At 39.0% G+C, this 18,675-nt stretch overlaps 2 protein-coding genes across 7 annotated transcripts in view; one reads left to right on the top strand and one right to left on the bottom strand.

Moving 5' to 3' along the window:
• The window catches only part of LOC112556428 (fidgetin-like protein 1), a 46,630-nt gene extending 35,481 nt beyond the window's left edge, over positions 1-11,149 (bottom strand). For 2 of the 6 annotated variants that reach the window (XM_025225425.1, XM_025225429.1), the window contains exons 1-5: positions 10,809-11,004; positions 10,317-10,516; positions 9,721-9,812; positions 7,061-7,143; positions 5,298-5,393 (exon numbers count right to left, since the gene is read on the bottom strand). In XM_025225425.1, coding sequence (XP_025081210.1) covers positions 5,298-5,393; positions 7,061-7,143; positions 9,721-9,812; positions 10,317-10,495 — 450 coding nt within the window. In that variant the 5' untranslated portion in view covers positions 10,496-10,516; positions 10,809-11,004. The other 4 variants (XM_025225427.1, XM_025225428.1, XM_025225426.1 and 1 more) reach the window with 4 other exon arrangements.
• A 110-nt stretch (positions 11,150-11,259) lies between these two features.
• LOC112556427 (vigilin-like) overlaps positions 11,260-18,675 on the top strand; it is a 50,912-nt gene continuing 43,496 nt past the window's right edge. Inside the window, exons 1-4 of the mRNA XM_025225424.1 lie at positions 11,260-11,334; positions 11,435-11,511; positions 12,696-12,925; positions 15,242-15,350. Of these exons, the coding sequence (XP_025081209.1) occupies positions 12,743-12,925; positions 15,242-15,350 (292 nt within the window). The 5' untranslated portion in view covers positions 11,260-11,334; positions 11,435-11,511; positions 12,696-12,742. The remainder of the gene's footprint in view (positions 11,335-11,434; positions 11,512-12,695; positions 12,926-15,241; positions 15,351-18,675) is intronic.

Below are 18,675 nucleotides of genomic sequence, written 5' to 3'. Positions count from 1 at the left end.
GGACATCAAGGCATCGTAAAATGTCGTCCCTTGGCCAGAGAGAGCGTTTGGTGGCCAAAGCTTTCTCAGCAGATAGAGTCCATGGTACAGAAGTGCACAATTTGCATCAAGGAGAGGCCAATCCCCCCTGAGCCACTCATTCCCTCTGTCACACCAGCATTCCCTTGGCAGAAAGTTGGCATGGACATCTTTGAACTGAAAAAAGAGCAGTACTTACTAGTGGTGGACTATTATTCACGTTATATTGAGTTGGCACACCTGAAGAATACTTCGGCGGAAACAGTCACCAACCATGTTAAGAGCATTTTTTCCCGCCATGGAATTCCACAAATCGTCATCTCAGACAACGGCCCGCAGTTCTCCAGCAAGCAGTTCCAAACGTTCGCTCAACAGTACGAGTTCACTCACACAGCAAGCAGCCCGTACTACCCACAAGCGAATGGCGAAGCCGAACGCGCCGTTCAAACCGTAAAATCAATCCTGAAGAAGGCAGATGATCCTTATTTAGCGATTCTCACATTTCGCGCTACGCCACTTCAGCAAGGTCTCAGTCCAGCAGAACTGTTGTTCGGGAGAAGACTACGCACCATGGTCCCCACAATACCATCTCAGTTTTCCGAGAAAATGGAAAAGGAAAAAGAAAGGAAGGACTTTCATAAGAAAGACGAGATGCAGAAGTTGAAACATAAACAGAACTTCGACAGAGCACACCGTGCCAGATCAGCCGCTAAGTTGGAACCAGGTCAGCCGGTTTGGGTGAAGCCAACCCAGACACCAGGGACAATCATCAAGTCTCTGCCCAACAGATCATATGAGGTAGAGACTCCCTACGGTCGCCAACGACGCAACCGCCGTCTCTTGATTCCCAGATATCCCAATCCCGAGAATCCCAGACCTATCCCAAAGAATCTGTCGTCCCTTATTCCAACAAACTCAAAGTCCGAAGAGGATCCCGACCCCTGGTCTGGTACACACTCAGACGATCCAGACGTTCCTGTTGCCAATCCAGAGCCATGTCCAGGAGCCGCAGAAGAAAAGGTGCCAGCGTCCAAAGTCATCGCTCCTCCAGATCAGCCTGTCAAGACGACCAAGAGTGGTCGCACCATCAAGATCCCACATAAACATGACTTGTAAATGATTGACTCGAATCAAACGCACATAGACTTGAATAGGAAATTCAAGAATATTAAAAGTTGTGTTATAGTGTAAGAAAATTGCAAAAATAATAAATGCACTAACTAGGAAAGTTAGGCTTGAAGGATACAGGCTAAAATTAATGTTAATTAAGTTAGGTTGAAACATTAATGTCCATTTTAACTAAAGAAAGGGAGATGTGACATAAGACAAGTGTTGGCCTTATTCCGAAAATGTAATTATCCGTAAAAGGTTTAGTTCCGTTTTGGGTTGAATATATTTGGGCCAGAGCCTACAAGAAGATGTCTCTTGTGCGTGGTCTGACTGGAGATTTCATTGAATGCCACCACTCATAATACCCACAAACCAATAACACCACAGACATGACTGAGATGTTAATTTTTCACCAAATTATATGTAAATATCCATGCAAACCCTCTCCCCCAAAAAAAAAACCCAATAAAATTAAAATATGAATTTATGCACCTACATTTGAATGACCACAAAAATCCATACACAAACATTTGCATATACATACACATGTGATCACATATACAGTGGAACCTCAGTTAACGAACACAATCCGTTATGGAAAGTTGTTCGTTATCCAAAATGTTCGTTATCTTAAACAATTTTTCCCATTAGAAATAAAGGAAATATATTTAATTGGTTCCCAGCCCCTAATGACTCGCTAATATTTGAAAGTTACAGGCTATATTAGTATATACATGTAGGTATTTTTTAATGAGAACAGCTATAATACAATATAAAGGAGTTAAATAAACATAAAAAATTAATGAAAGCATTTAAACATCAGGAAACTTGCCGTTTTGACGGCGTGGGTGGATGGAGGTGTGGGGAGGAAGGGGTGGAATTACTGCTTTGATTCCTCCTCCCTGAGCACGTGACATTGTAAAATTGGGGGTGACTTCCCTTTCTGTCGCTTTGAGGTTGAAGGAAAAAACTTTACAGTGTCTGTTGCTTCTGTTATTTCTTTAAGCTGCTCCTTTTGCTTTCAAATAGTTGAGATTATCCACCTCGACATGCCGTATTTGGCGGCGATATCTGACAGATGCATGCCTCCTTCATACTTTGAAATCATTTCCTTTTTCAATTGAATTGTTGGCCGCTTCCTTAATTGTCATTATCTCACTGCTATTGCTCTTAATCTTTTTTGAAGCCATGATTGATGATTATCTTATTAAAATTATTAAAATAAAGCACAAAAATCACTAAATAAGAAGGATGCGCACAGATAAGGAAGACCAATCGTAACTGTGTCTCGAGCGCGAATGATGACATGTGTGGTTCACGTGGCTGTTCGTTATCCGAAATTTTGCTCGCTATCCGAGACAAATTTTTAACGAAATTTTTGTTCGTTATCCGAAATATTTGCTCTCTGAGATGTTCGCAAACCGAGGTTCCCCTGTACAAACATACACTGCCTGTGGAAAAGAACCAACCAGAAAGCTGCTAGCCAAGACATCAAAAACGCTCAAATGGGGCAGGGTCGGACACACCCTGCACAAACCAGTCCTGCGTACCGTAACGCGTGCGCTCACCGCGGATGCCCGCGGGCGCTCACTCACGCCCTAGAGAGCCTGTGATACCCTTCGCCCACCGTGGGCGCCTGTTAAAATGGCGGCTGACAGCGAAGTCGAGAATATAATTTTTTTGATGGACATATTTGACAACGACGACGAATTAATACAAGCAATTTGTCGTCACGATTCGAAGTTTCAAGGTCGAAGGCAAATTCATCTACCATCTCTAGAAAGACATGACGATGAAATCTGAACTTTTAATACACTTCTTTGTCGTCGTATATATCTATCTGTTGCAAAATACTTATTTATTAGAAGATAAACCGTAAATATCATCGATACGCCTAAACTCGACAACCATGGCGGCCATCTTTGCCCGTGGCGTACTACCTCTAGAGCAGGGGTCTCAAACTCATATTAACATGTGGGCCGCAGTGGAAAGTAACAGCCAGTCAGCGGGCCGCACCACGAAAAGAAAATGTTTTGTCATTAAATTTTACGAACACTACTGTCACTGCAGTTAAATGCTAAAATTAAGTTTTTATAATTATTAATTACATTTAGTGTAGTTTATTACATGCACAGGCAGTTTAGTTTATTAAAATAAGTTGACGTTGTCTCTGTCACTAATAAAAAAAGCAGAAACTGTAGTTCCCCCCCCAAAAAAAAAACAAAACCCAACTATAATTACTAGGCCTACTACAGATGGCTCGTCACTCATGTTTCTGTCCACTCAGCTGAGATCGTTTGGCAGAGACCAGACATGGACGTTAGGCCTGAAGTCGCTGTAGTGGCAAGCCGCAAGGTTGCTGTCAGATGCTCATCAGTCAGTCTTGATCGTAATGCTGTTTTGTTGATCTTCATTCTGGAGAAAAACTGTTCGCAAACGTACGTACTCCCAAACATCGCTAGAATTCTAGCAGCTGTGCAGAAAAAGTTTGGAAAATTCTCTCTAGGAAGAAACTGGTAGAAATGTGGAACTCCAACATCAACGTATTTTTGCTTCAGAACAGTGTCACACTGCAGGTGCAGTAGTTCCATCTGGACTTCCTCTGGAACGTTTTTCACGTCAACTGCGAACGGAGTGGCAACAAGTAAACACTGTGGTTCGAGAGCAGTGAATTGCTGAAAGCGGTGTTCAAAATCTTCCAGTAGTCTGGAGAGGATGTCTACGTAGTCTTTCAGGCGCTGTGGTTCAACCGTTATGCTCTGTAGAAAAGAGAAATGAGCCAGGTTTCCATCTGCCACCTGAGTGGCCCCCAAAGTCAGCTTGCATCTGAATGATTTGATGCGGTCAAACATCACGGTAATCAGCTGCTTCGAGCCCTGTAGTTGTGAATTGAGTGTATTGAGATGTTGCTTGATGTCAGTAAGAAAAGCAAGATCCGACAAAAACATTGGGTCACTGAGCTGAGGTATGTCTCTAGTCTTTCATTGCCATGAACAATGCTATTTCCCGTCTCAGTTCAAAAAATGTCTGCAGCACTTTTCCACGACTCAACCATCTGACTTCCGTATGATACAGCAACTCTCCGTATTCCGTTTCTAAATCAGCTAGAAATGACACAAACTGTCTGTGGTTGAGACCCCGTGCACGTATGAAGTTCACCGTCTTCACAACAACATCCATCACGTTCTTCATTTGTAGACTTTTGGCACAGAGTGCTTCTTGGTGCAGAATGCAGTGTAGGGCTGCAAAAGGTCCCGCCAAGCTGAGCTGATTCCGTTTCTCTACCATTAATCCAGCAACACCAACCTTCTCTGAACACATTGCTCACTCACTCACTCACTCACCGTCCGTAGCCACTGAAACAAGTTTTTCCCACGGTAGCCCACACCTGTCAATACAAGCTTCCAGTTCTTGAAACACGTCCCGTCCAGTCGTCGTAAGTCCAATAGCTCTTCAACAATGTTCAAGTTTTCGTCGACCCCACGAATGACAACGGCACAGTATGCGGTGTGTGTTACACCAGTACACTCCTCCAGTGCAATGGAATATGCTACAAAATCTTTGGCAGCGGCAATCAGTTGCTGTTGAACATTTGTCGCTGACTCGGTGATCCTGCTTGCAACTGTGTTCGCAGACAAACTTATGCCTTCGAAGAGCTTCTTTTTCTCGGGGCAGATAATTTCACACGCCTGTAGCATACACTCTTTCACAAACTGGCCTTCCGTGAATGGTCGCGATGCCTTTGCTATCATCTCGCTAACAAAGCTTGCCTTCACAGAATCTTCGCTTGCTGTGTTGATGCGTGCAAAAAAGTTTCTTTGTTTGCTGAAATATGCATATACACCGCGGACGTGGCCGCGGGCCGCACAAAAATGTTTCGCGGGCCGCACAAAAACGTTTCGCGGGCCGCATGCGGGCCGCGTGTTTGAGACCCCTGCTCTAGAGTCTAGAGCAAGTACGCGTGCGCCCGCGGGCGCTCACTCAAATTTCGCTGCGGTACGGCTCGCCCGTCGTAGGCGCCCGCGCGCGCCCGCGTTGCGGTACGCAGGGCTGATACCATGATCAGGCAGGCACGTGACTGAAACCCTCAGGGGAAGAGGAGAGTTGGGAGACCAAAACAGATTTGAAAAAAAAAAAACAGTAGAAAGCGAGGCAAGGGACATTGAAACCTCATGGGCCCAACATGGTTTTGGGGCTGTCCAAGACCAGGTCCACTGGCAAGGTGTTATTGCGGCCCTATGCTCCTCCAGGAGTAATGAGGAATACTATGAACACATAAACATGTGCATCTATATATATATACACACACATATAAACAAACATGTGATCACAATACAGGTATACCTATAGTCCTCGGGTTACGGCAGTCTCGAGTTACGTCGTTTCGTGGTTACGACGTTCATTCCAACTTACGAGGTTTAGCGTCATAAGTCGAACTGTACGTGCGCCACATTCCACAATCTGAGAAGGGGGAAACAACAACAGAAATTGGCAGGTCATTAAGACTTAGTCGTTCGACTGTCACTACGATTATCAAGGATAAAGATCGCATCCTTGAACACGTGACAGGATCTGCTCCGATGACAGCGACAGTGATAACAAAGCGTACTGTACTGCACAATATTGTACTGTACTTATGTTTATTGATAATTATGTAGGGTGCTGTGTTAGGATAGGTGTTTTGATAGGCTAAGTGTTTGCAGTACTGTACTGTTATTATGGTACAGTACTGTATGAACGTATGATCCGACTTACGTCGAAATTCGGTTTACGACGCCGCATAAGAACGGATCAGCGTCGTAAGTCGAGGACTACCTGTATACAAATACAGTGATACCTCGGTTCTCGAACATAATTCGTTCCGGGAGGACGTTCGAGAACCAAATTGTTCGAGAACCGAAGCAATGAAACCCATAGGAAATAATGGAAACTGGATTAATTGTTCCAAGCCCCAGAACTGGCCTAATTTGTATATAATATGTAGAAAAACATGAGTCTCAACAAGAAATAAGAAATAAAAGTGTATTTATTAAAACAAAACAAAAATAAATAAAATGTACTGTACAGTACAGTACAGTACAGTACAGTACAGTAAATTGTGTTTCATTTACTGTACCTGTACCAAACTTTATGGCAGGAGGGAATGAATGTGGTGGGAGGAGGGAAGGGGGATGGTTATTGTTTTGAAGGGGAGTCCTCTTCAATAAAAACAGAGGGTAACTGCTCTTCGGGTGTTTCTGTTCTCTGTATCTTTTGCTGAGGAGAATCAGAATCTTGCTCTGCAGTTGCATGTCTGATTTCTTTACGGAAGAATTTGTCAATTGTTTGTTGTTTTTTTCTCCTCTGCACTCACACTGATGACGCAAGCAAGGCGCGCTGGGCCGAATGAACGCCATTCGGCTCAACTCGGCTTATCTCGGAAGTTCGGATGTTCGAGTTCCAAATATTTGTTCGGATTCCAAGACAAAATTTTCTCGAATTTCCTGGTCGAATACCGATTTGGTCGAAAGTCAAGGCGTTCGAGAACCGAGGTATCACTGTATACACATACATGTGATATACACAAGCATGTGATCACAAATATAAATACACATTTATATAAACATGTGATTACAAATCTATATATATATAGATACACACGTGCATCCATATATACATATAAACAAGCATGTGATCATAATATAAACATACACAACCATGTGATCACAAATCTATACATGCGATATATAAATATATATGCACACACAAGATCACACATATAAATGTACATACATACATGAGATATATACATACCTGACTATATGATCACACACACACACAAGCATGTGCATATATATATATACACAAGCACATGCTCACCTATACACAATTATGTGTATGCCCATACACACAAGCATGTACATATATACACCTGTACTTATGCAAGCCTTACCTTGCAATTGTTGAGACTTTGTTGAACACTGTCAAGTCCTTTCACCTCATTTATGGTAAACAGTGACCCAAATGTGGATGGCACTGTAATAGAATAGAAAACCAAAAGGATTGATAAGGTTATGGGCACTAATCACCTCATCTTAGCTTAGCTTAGCTACCTTGTACACCACCTTTCCTCTTAGCTGCCTGGTAAAAGGACTGATAAGTTGTGCACTAATCACCTCATTTTAGCTTAGCTATCTTGTACACCACCTTTTCTCTTAGAGTAAATTGAATCGAAGGGATTTGGAGAAAGGTAAAGGTTTCTCCAGGCCTCAAACAAAGAACAGAACCAACAACTTTGTACAAAACAAGACTGCCACACTTGCAGGACACCAGGACTACTTTCAATGGGCAGGCGACATAAGCTGAGTCTATGAATGAGAGTAGTGTGGTCTATAGTATCAAAGGTCTAACATGGTGAGAAATGAGATGTCACCTGTATCCAGAGCAGACAAAATGTTGTTTGTCACCTTAAGCAGGCCAGTCTCAGTGCTATGAAAAGGATGATAAGCGGACTGTGATGGAGAAATAAAATTTTCGGGATAGAAGTTGCTTGAAAATAGTGTGGCAGCTCTAGCCCTAACCCTGTGATTTAGAGAACCCCTACAGGATTGATGCATATTTGGAGCACGCCTACATGATTTGTGCATATTTGGAGCACTACTACATGATTTAAATATATTTTCACACAATGAGAAACACCAACTATATATGTATAGCAAGTATGTTGTCATATATTACCATTTAAAATATCTACATTCCTTCATGACTGAATTTCCTCATGTCTAGCTTGATTAAAAAACATTCTTTTAATAGGCTTCTCATGGACCAGGGCTGATGTAAGGGAATTTCTAAGGATCTTTTACACAACCATATAAGGACTTAAATAATAGTATTTATATCTAAGTGTATGTGGAGTTCATAAGGAGTTGGTTGCTTGCTTGTTGGCAGCTGATGTCAGCAAGATCAGCAAGAAAGGCTATATAAAAACAAGAAATGCCCCATAAAATTCTAAGGATAAACATCCATAAGCAGAAGTAATAAAAAAACTTAAATCTTTCTAAATTATATATAGTATATTACTAAATACTGAGACAGAAGAAGTTATTTTTGATGCATCTGTGCCAATATTGTATAAATCACATTGGAAACAGTCTCAAAGTTAAAACTGGCCAATTCAGAAGGTAAAATCTCCTGATGGCCATACAGTTTAATTCTTTTTCATGAAAGGATCTGTAATCTAAATGTAAGATTGAATGAGTTTAAACTATTCAATACTTCATTATGTTCATAGCAAATTTTTTAGAAGAAAAATTGTTCAGACTTATTTGTCAATATGATGGTACAGATTTTCTGTAGTGTAACAGTTGCCAACCATCACAAACATGGTGGAATAGAACATAAGGTGACCAGACGTTCCGCTTTAGGCGGGACAGTCTCGCTTTTGACCTTGTGTCCCGCCTGCTCATGGGGCGGAACGCCCAATGTCCCGCTTTCTGGCTTTCTGGCAAGTCCATCAAATGTCCCGGTTGTCTTTAAAAATCACTTTTTTCGGCTTTCTTTGACGAAGACGACACCATCATCGGCACGTGTCCCGCTTTCGCCGCCGAAACGTCTGGTCACCTTATAGAACATCTACTACAAGGGACCATGGTTATGAATGTTATGTCATCTGCTTTGCCTAGTCAATACCCTAAACCTAGATGTCCCCTTAAAACTAACTTCTAAGTGATGTCACTTGACAAAGCTCCAGCCTAATTGTAAACAATGCCAAAAACTAAAATTTCTGTCACCCAGTTCATTAAAAGAAATTCATTAATGGGACACAACTCCATGTCTGCTTCCCTTGTTCAATCTGAACTCAGTCTAATTGGATAGCTTCTATCACATCACCTATCTACAGTTATGCTATACTAAACTTATGCCAAAATAGTCACTGGTAACAAAAGATAAACTTATTAACCAGCCCACTGGTGTCTCTAACTCTAACCCTAAATTCTTCTGATTCTCATCTCACCCCTCCAGAACCACCGTCTACCCTTAGTTCTCTTTGAGATACCAACAATCCAAGTTAAAATATAATCCTTATACACTGCCTGATGTACCAACAATCCAAATTAAAATATAACCCTTACATTCATTGATGTACCCACAATAAAAATTAAAATATAACTCTAACCCTTACTGTTGTAACAACAATACAAGTTAAAATATAACACTCATCCTCATAGAAGTACCAGCAATCCAAGTTAAAATATAACCCTTACTCCCATCGAAGTACCAACAATTCAAGTTTTATTTTCCTCTTCCCCATCTCTTCTGCATAAAGAATCATCTACATTCTGCACTCAACAATTAAAGAGGTGCTCAAATATCAACTTGGAATTGAAATAGGACTGCAGAAAAAAGTGGTAAATACTTGATCAAGCAACTGAAAGGGCCAGATGATGAACACAAAGACTTGTAAAGAACTACATAGCAGAAAAAAGGACTTAAATTGTAACGACTGGTACAAATCCAGTGAGCCCTGTCTAAATTGGACATTCTCTGTGATTGTGACAGTAATAGTATCAATAATTGTCATTAAATTTACATCCAACTCCAAAATTCACTAACCTTTTTGCATGTCCACACTGTCCACGAATTTTCCATATAGTTCGTCATAGTATCTTTTATAATGTGGTGTGAAAGATGCAGGGTCGTCTGTGCTGCAATTATTACATGAACAAATTGTGAGAGACCAATACCAATTTGTTAACATAGTTTGCATTTAACTTTGTATTTATGTGCTTCTTTCTTCAACCTTGCACTAAGTACAGTGAGGACTTAGTGTCTTAGTCCTTCTAACCTTTTCTTCATAACCTTACCGAAAATACAGTAAAAACTGATCCTTCAGTCTTCATTGAAACTGTAGTTCCCCCTTTATGACTTTAATTATATATCACTTCAAATATAACATAACATCTCTTTATGAAATGATTTAGAACACCTTTGAAAATGGGTAATTCGACTTCATAAAAAGTGCGTCGTTTTCTGCCTCGAGTGTCCTTAGCTCGCACATCTGGAGTACATACATGATGTGGAGTAAGTACATCATGTGAAGTACATACAACAATACAAGATAAGAAATGACGTTTTTATGAAGTTGAATAGCCCATTTCTATTCTCTACACACCTTTGCTCATGCGAGCAGTTATACAACCCCGTCTCACCTTATTTTTCGGGTAGACTGACAATGAACAAGCAGATTTCGCACTTTGCCGCTGTTGCTATTTGTGCCACAGTCACCATTCTCATGCTGCTGATCATCTACTCGGAAGAAATGCAATTGATCGTAACGCGTTTGATCCGAACAGTCTGGGCTGCTGCATCGGCCACAGTGATGAAACATTAGTGTTTCCTGATACTAGTACTGTACGGGAGAAAAGTAATATTTACAATTTTTAGATGAAAGTAAGCCTTTTTCCTAACATTTATTTCTACTGCCAAGTCATGAAAGTTCAAAACTTCGCGGCTACAAAACGGGCCGGTATTCTTATACAGCATTGTGGCCAGTGTCAGGATGCTAAAAGATAATGGGCAGAGGGTTGGGCTGGTGGACTCAAAGTCTGTAGTAGACTTAATTTCTATCAAATAGATAAAACTGTCTCTAAAAAAACAAAAACAAAAAAGAACGTTGAAAACAAGGACGTTTAGTTTCATACTGTAGTGATCAGGAATAAATGAAGGTGTGTACGTGCAACGTTTAAAATACTTTGAGGAACGATCGCTTTGGGCAGTCCGTTTTTTGCACGCTATGATTGTAGGTAGACAAAATGACACGACTGCTCAGCTGATGAACTCGTGCTTGATGTCGGCATCTCAAGTGTACTAACATCACGGGTCACAATGACTCTAGCTTTTCACCTTCGGTATTTGCATATAGTTCAAACTTGCAGCCTGGTCTCCACGTATATTGAAGTAACCTACAGAAAAATAATACTTGACATATTACATAAGTCAAATGGTCGAAATGCTTCTAGGCAGTAAATATGGGTTAATTAAGTCAGGGTTTCATTTCTTTTACAGATAAAGTAAACCCTTAACTATTGGCTAAATTTGCTCAGATGTGGCCAACTCTACAAATTTCAACCAATGAAACAATGCGTTGCTGGGGAGTGGCGCATGAATACCTGCGCATGCTTCAAAAGTTGGGCATGTCGTGGACCTTGTCACACACAGGGGTGTTTGGTGAGTAGCTGGGCCACGTACCATCGCGATAACCACACATAACTTGTTTGACTTGCTTCTTTTCTTACACCTAATGTGCAATTTTCTTCGCTTTTGACAGAACAAAGGGTCATCCACATTGGAGTTAAAGGAAGGACATCACAGTTTTTAGGACGGACTTTCGCGGACGCAGTACTTGTAAGTACCACACACTAACATTGACACGTTCCATAAGGTAACATGCTAACCTTATCTCGCCTTCTTACATGTCCATGTGACAACGTGGACATCAGTCAGCAGGCAATAACAATGCCAGTTTGTAGAAATACATATGCTTGTCGCGTGTCAAGTAAGTCAGTGAGTAAACGGTAACAAAAAAAAAAAAAAAGACAGGATGCCACACCTGGATTAATGCCATTCACTTGATTTAGTGCTGAGTTCATCAAGTTGGTGAGTGAATTGTAGTTGACTGGTAGATTCTTTCACACAAGATTCACATTTATAGTTTTTCAGACCATTTGCCAAAGAAGAATTATGCTATAAAAATAAGAGGATGAAGTTTTAAAGACAGTTGTGAGAGAGTGCTTAGAACAGTGATGAAGTTTAATATATAGATATAATTTATTAAGCAACATTTAACAGTTGTGTTCTTGTGACTTGCTTCTTAAAGTGTGTTAAAAAGACTTCTGTTCACAGCTACTATTATGTTGGTTATGTTTTATATGCATCAGCCAAAATCAAAGCTGTTTTATTCTTGAATAAATACATTTGAAAAATTCAGAATAGTGTGCCAGACAGCTAAGCACTTAAACTTAAATGTTTCTTTGTGGGTGAAATGGGTGTGCATGTTGATAACCAACAGTGTTGCCTTCTTATTTCTCATGTATTTTGTCCCAAAAATGTCTCGAGGCAATACAGTAAGATAAGCAGACCTAAAAAAAAAAAACCATTTAGGGGTATGTTTTGAATTCCTGCTGATGTATACCAAATTGAAAGCATGCAATGACAAGTGATATATTGTGTTTCTTACCTTGTGAGTCAAAACTGTGTGTTCTGGTTTCTAGTTTGAGGAATTTGGAGTCAATGTCTATGACTTATATTATGTCTATGTACTTTACTTCTCAATCAGAGCTCAGGTGTCTCCAGAGCACAAAGATATTTTCATAACCTTCCATAAATTGAAATGGACAAGTTCAACGATAAGCCTTGGTCGGTGCACCACCACAGAAGTATTAACCACTAGAGAAATCAAAATCAAATGGTTCATAATTTATGGCATTTGCATTACTTTTAAAAATAATCGTAATTTGCATAAAAGCAGCAGTGAAAATTCCATTTTGTATTTTTACGTTGTGTGAAAATTTTTTTAAATTCTATGAAAGGTTGTACTGTACGGCCTGGCAAGTCTACCGACTTTTGAATTTTCACAATGGCTTCTAACATGGATGGTGAAGTCGTGCCAAGTGTTGATGAACAAGCTTTTGATCCGGAACCTCCAACCTACGATGCGGCCTTTCCTGCCCTTCCCTCTGAGTCTCGTCATGATCGTCCTCTTGTCAATGCGGGACCATGGCAGCCCAAATTCCAAAGTCGCTCTTCCAGATGTACACAGGTAAAAATGTTCCAGATTGTGCTAGTGTCTTGTTTCATTGGTCAGAGAACTATTCCTAAGATTGACCAAAAGAATTGAATATTTTTTTAGTGTTCTGTATCCCAAACTCAAATGAACATTTTACAAACTACTGAATACTATATTGTATAGATCTTTATTTCCTGATTTTCCAAAATCAAGTTTCCAGGTCAATTGGAAACAGTTATAAATTTTTTAAAAATTAACTTTTAGCTCAATTTTTCAAATTTATTGATTTGCAAGGTTTCCATGCTTTTAGTAATAGTTGGAGTGGTTGTTGGGCTAAATATTCTACATAACTTTTCTTATAATTAAGCTACGGTCATTCTTTCTGGCATCAGTGGAAAGAGAGTGATGTGAGCCAATGAACTTGTCTTTATCAATACAATTTACTAAAGTCGTTTTGTAATATTGTTGACTACATGTGACCTGCCACCACAAAATAAGTCCTAAGTTGAAATTTTGAGAACAAATTTTTAAAATAATTAAAATCTTGTCTTGAGCTTTCTTTTGATACCAACATTGTCCTTCTAGCCCCACAATTGAGTGCGTTTTACAGGTTTGAAATGTGCAAGTGTGGTAGCAGCCCTTTTGAGAAAAGCAGGTTCAAAGTTTTCCAGCAATCCCACAAGGTTTTCTTTAGCAATGGATACTTCCAATTGTACTAAATTTTGTAGAATGATAAAACACATCAACCTACATTTCAATTCACAAAAATGTGCACAGCATTGAATATTTGTAAGTTTCTAGCACTTTGCCCTGTTAGTAAAACAAGCAGCAGTGGGTAAAAAGTGTTATTGCATTCCAGTCAGAGCACTCAGATTACTTTTTTAAAAAAATCATATACACCTCCATTCTAAAAATGAATTAAGCGAGTGGTACATTAACATCTATATCATTGTGATTACTGTTCTCTGTAAAGTGTTCCACTCACACAGAGTCTTTGAAGTTACTCGCTGTTATCTGCAGAATCTTCTTTCCTGAAATATTCTGTAATTTGTCTTACGAGTTTAAATTGTTCTAAATGTGGAAGAGTTAAAGATTAGAACTAAGATTATATCAGGTTACATAAACAAAGTAATATAAAAACTAACAGTTTTTGGAAAGTAAAGTTACTTTGTAGTTCTACGTTGATCAAACAGCATAACAAGATCATGCAATGTTTGCATCGCCATATACCAGGGCTTCTGCTAAGGCTAAATTCTTTGGGGTCCCAGGGACCCCTTCTTCAAATTTTTAAGGGGTCCCTGTTCTTTGCCCAAATTTGAATGGGACCCCATTGACGAAAATTGAAGGGGTCCTCCGAACTTTTAATGCGTACTGTACGCAATTTTTTGCGTAAGCAGAAGCCCTGATATACAGTTGCATACAAAGATGAAATAAGCGACAAAAGTTGCTGTTATACATTTTATTATTTGCTGACATCTGGGTAAATCTGAACTGGGTAGTCACCCAGCATTTCAAAAAGAGTAACTTGTGTGGCACAACAACTGTTGTATCTCAGCTTGTGTCTTTACTGTATAAGTAAGCACCATATAATATGTGCTCGAAGGATTGCTAATAGGAGAATAGTCCAACTGCTGAAACCTGAAAAAAAATGTTTTTCGGTTTTTTTATTTGTGCTGCTGTTTACAAGAAAATTTGTTTGTTTTTTTTAAAAAATATTTTTCTGTTGTTTTAATTTTTGTATTTATGCATTTTTGCATTGTATTTTTCTTATTTTGAGAGTGTGTGTTTCGGGGGTAAAGTGTTATCAGCTGGGTAAAAAGAAATGCTGCTTATTTGTTAATTTTCAGGTTATTCTCTTCCTTTTAGTCCTATTCAAAACTAAAATACACTTTTATGCTTTTAAATCAAAGCACAAAAACTAACAAGGCAGGTCAATGACAGTGAGTTTCACAGTTGTGAACTATGAATCAGGAAGTCTTGTTAGTCATTTTTTTATAGTTTACAGTTGAAATTCTCTGCACTTTGATACCCATTAAATAATAATGAAACATTTTGAATAGCGTTTCTTTTCCAGCACCCCACGAAAGATGATTTGCTCAGAGTGATAAATATAAAGATCGAACTAACTAACATGTAGCGAAAGTGCTCACTTCTACAACAAGGAGTAAAACGAAGGTAATACAAATACATCTTTATTCTTGTCCATCTGTTCTTTCGTCGCAACAGAGATAGAATTTCCTTTTTGGTTTTTTTGCTGCTGGGAACATGAATACAGACACATTAATAATAATAAGTTAATAATAATTAGTTTGATTTGAACAGGATTCTTTCTGTCTCAAATTGATGCAGGTTTTTACAGTTCCAGTGGAAGAAAGAAAATTCAGAGAAATGAATGAGCACAAGTTTGGAGATGAAAGTGAACAGTCCAAAATATGCAAAGATATCATGCAAAAAACAGGTGAGATCCTTGCATAGGTACTAGTTGATGAAAACTTTGTACTTATTCATCTGATATCATCAGTGGATAAATCAGACACTGGATAGACATACGAATGGCGATATAGGCTTACAAAATTTATGCATGGCGGCGACTTAGCCTTGAATGGTATGGACATTCCATTCTTTTGTGTTAGCTGCCTAACTGATGATGGGTAACAGACCAGACCCGTTTGTGCTGCTTCACTGTTACCATAAGAGGCTGATCCAAAAAGAGACTGCTTCCTACACACTTGGTTTTGCATTCCGTAGGAAATGAGGGGCAGATTCCTTAGGTGCTAGTTCTTCAATGATTGAATTTCTCTGCATTGACAATGCGAGTTCATATCTGACATGTACAGCAGGGATGGGACTATCATTTGTACAGTCTGTTCTTGTAATGCACCTAAGAGTATTGATGCACAGAGCTGTCGAAGCGCGGCATTGCAATCGATGGGAACTTAAGTATGCTGAAACGTCATCCTATAAAGGTGGTCCGTTTACTTGAAGCTGTTCACTACTTAACTGAGGAAGAGATTCTGCTTTGTGTTGGCCCTTAGGAATTAACGTGAACTTGGTCAGTGCTGGTCCCCCATATGCATGTAATGTCTCCAGTTTGTGGATAGAAGTTAAGGTTTTAAGGCCATCACCGGTCATAAATTGACAGAGGAAATTTACATTTAGCTAGGGATTTAGATTTAGATTACTTCAATGGAAAGTTTCAATTCACTCACCAAGTGATTTTCATAGAACCAATCTAGAAATTGTAATAAAAACAATTATTCTATCCAATTACGTTCCAATGTCAAATTTAGAGGAAACAAAATGTTTGGGACATAACAACCCTGTCCGCACGCGAGAAACGAGTCGACATCGGCAATGACGGAAAGTATCGTAACTTTCTAATAAGGCTGAATTCAAAGCGATAGAAGGTGGCTTGCTATGGATTTGAGCTCTTTTCTAGAGACACCAGAGGTCGGAATTCCTGAGGACGCCAACAGAAATACTTTTTATAGCCGCAATTCAGAATTCACTAATGCCCAACCTAGACGGGGTCAAGTTCACGACGAACAGGCGTAGTGTTCTGTTGTCCTGCATGCAACTGTCATGGTTCCGGATGCTAAACAATAATGCGACAGTAACTCAAACGATGTTCTGGGATACTTTCTTCCGAGACACGATTACATTATATGTTAAATTGTTCATTGTGCCTATCAGGACGATCATTTCCTCTAAAAAACGTGGGAAAGAATAAACCAGAGGACATTCTTAGACCATCGTAGAGAAAAAAAAAAAAGAAAAAGTATTAACTTAGTGAACCAATTCTGCTGTTGAAATCACCGGCATGATTCCATGGTATGGCATCTCGAAAATAAAAAAGTTTAAGTTTGCTGCAAATCTTAGAGTATCAGGACTGGATACGTGACACGATTTTACAAATTTGAGGAACTGCAATGCTAGTTATTTATGTACTTTGTTTTGGATGTAAGGAAACAGAGCTTCACATTTCATATACCACAGCTAACAGAAGGTGGGTGGGATGAATTTGTTTTACTCCAAACCACCCAATATAACAAACAGGAATTGGGAATGATGTATGACATTCGTAAGAAGAAAAATGCCATTCAGTGCAAGTTTTAGCATTCAGTGTCAGGGAAGCACATCATGAAGCCCTCCAAAAGGGCCAACAGTTGGTGCGTATTCCAGAATTGATAGAGAAATAAACACGACCACAGCACAAAATAAAGAAACATCTAATCCATGGTGATTACAAGTATTCATAAAATATAATTGAAAGAGGCATAACAGTAAAGGGAAAGGACAAGTGAGCGAGGCTGCTCAAATTCTTGGCGCATAAGTGATGTATCTCTAAGGATTTCATAATACTGTTTACTCCCCTATATCTTTTGAAATATTTCTTTAATGAAAAAGAATTATGTATGTTGATCATAGTTTTGATGTCTCCATCCCATTCACCTGCAAACTGAGGCTAAGAAGAAGAGTGGTTGCCTACTAATGCTGCTATTGCAGTTAGATGCTCACAAAATTTGGAAGCAATGTGAAGACAGATCACTAAGTGATAGCCAAAGACCGAAGATGGCATTAAAACCATGAAGCCTAGTCAACATTTGGATACACAAGGACAACATTGATTTTCCTAAATTGAAACAAAAATAATTAATTTTATTAGTTATGTAAAGTATATATGTAGTAAACAGTGAAAAGATGCGTTATATTTCTTCGGAAGGTAATTAACGGAAAGCTTAGATAAAACAAATGTTACTAAGCTTGAACTTATGATCTCAGCTTTTTCGTTCCTTGTTGTTTATTACAGTTTTTACTTAAATCCAATTAACTTTATATGGACATTGTGATACAGCTAAAATTTGAATTGTTTTTTTATACATATTTAAACATTATTCATTGAGAGCTTTAAAAAAATATTGAGTAGCTTTAGTAGTTCACTAAGCTTTCAGTTTCTTTTTTCGATTTTCTCAGTTTCTTTTTTGGTTAGAGACTGAGTTATAAGCTATAATTTTAATTGACAAGAAGATATCGACCTGCAGTTTTGGTAGAGCTTATTTTTCATACAAATTTAAACTTCGCTATGAGAGTTTAAAGAATACTTTGCAGTAGTTGGTGATAATCGTTTAATAAAAATATTAAAATTCAACAATGTTTTACAAATAATTAATTCATAAAAACAGAATAAGCCGATTTGCAAAAGATGCCTGTCACTGAATTGTAAATCTTTTTTAACGGTAACATATTTCACACGAAGTTTGAGTCTATTCACAAATTGACGAACTTTTAAGCTTTTTAAAGTGTTGTTTGGCGCATTTTGGTTGTTCCATTGTAAACTGATTTTGGGAAAAAATTGGGAAAATGCAGTAGAGAGGATAAGTTGTCTTTGGAGTAGGATAGATGAGAGAATGTGAAAAGTCTGGGTGGGGGCTATTATTCAACTAGATTGTAAACAACTATAACACGGTAAACACACATTTGGTCCAGGCTGCAGAACAGAATGCACTAGGCCTATTATAAGGGATGAAAATTGTTATTGTACAACGCTTCAGTAAGTAACAATGCTCAAGCCCAGATTTCCCGACCTCACTGGGGGTAAAGCTCACATTGTTAGGAACTGTAGGTTCACCAAGAGAAAATGGGAAACTGAGCACATGATACACTATGTTCTTTATTTTGTTCCAAATTACAACTTTTAATTGAGGTGGAGTCATAGAGTTCCTTTCGCCATTTTGTGTCTTATATAGCGGCAAGTGGTTAGTGCCTGTCACCAAATACAATGA

This window comes from Pomacea canaliculata, linkage group LG2, assembly GCF_003073045.1.
Source record: "Pomacea canaliculata isolate SZHN2017 linkage group LG2, ASM307304v1, whole genome shotgun sequence".
Lineage (NCBI taxonomy): Eukaryota > Metazoa > Mollusca > Gastropoda > Architaenioglossa > Ampullariidae > Pomacea > Pomacea canaliculata.
Note: the sequence above shows the minus strand (reverse complement) of the source record. Positions and strands in the feature narration are given on the sequence as shown.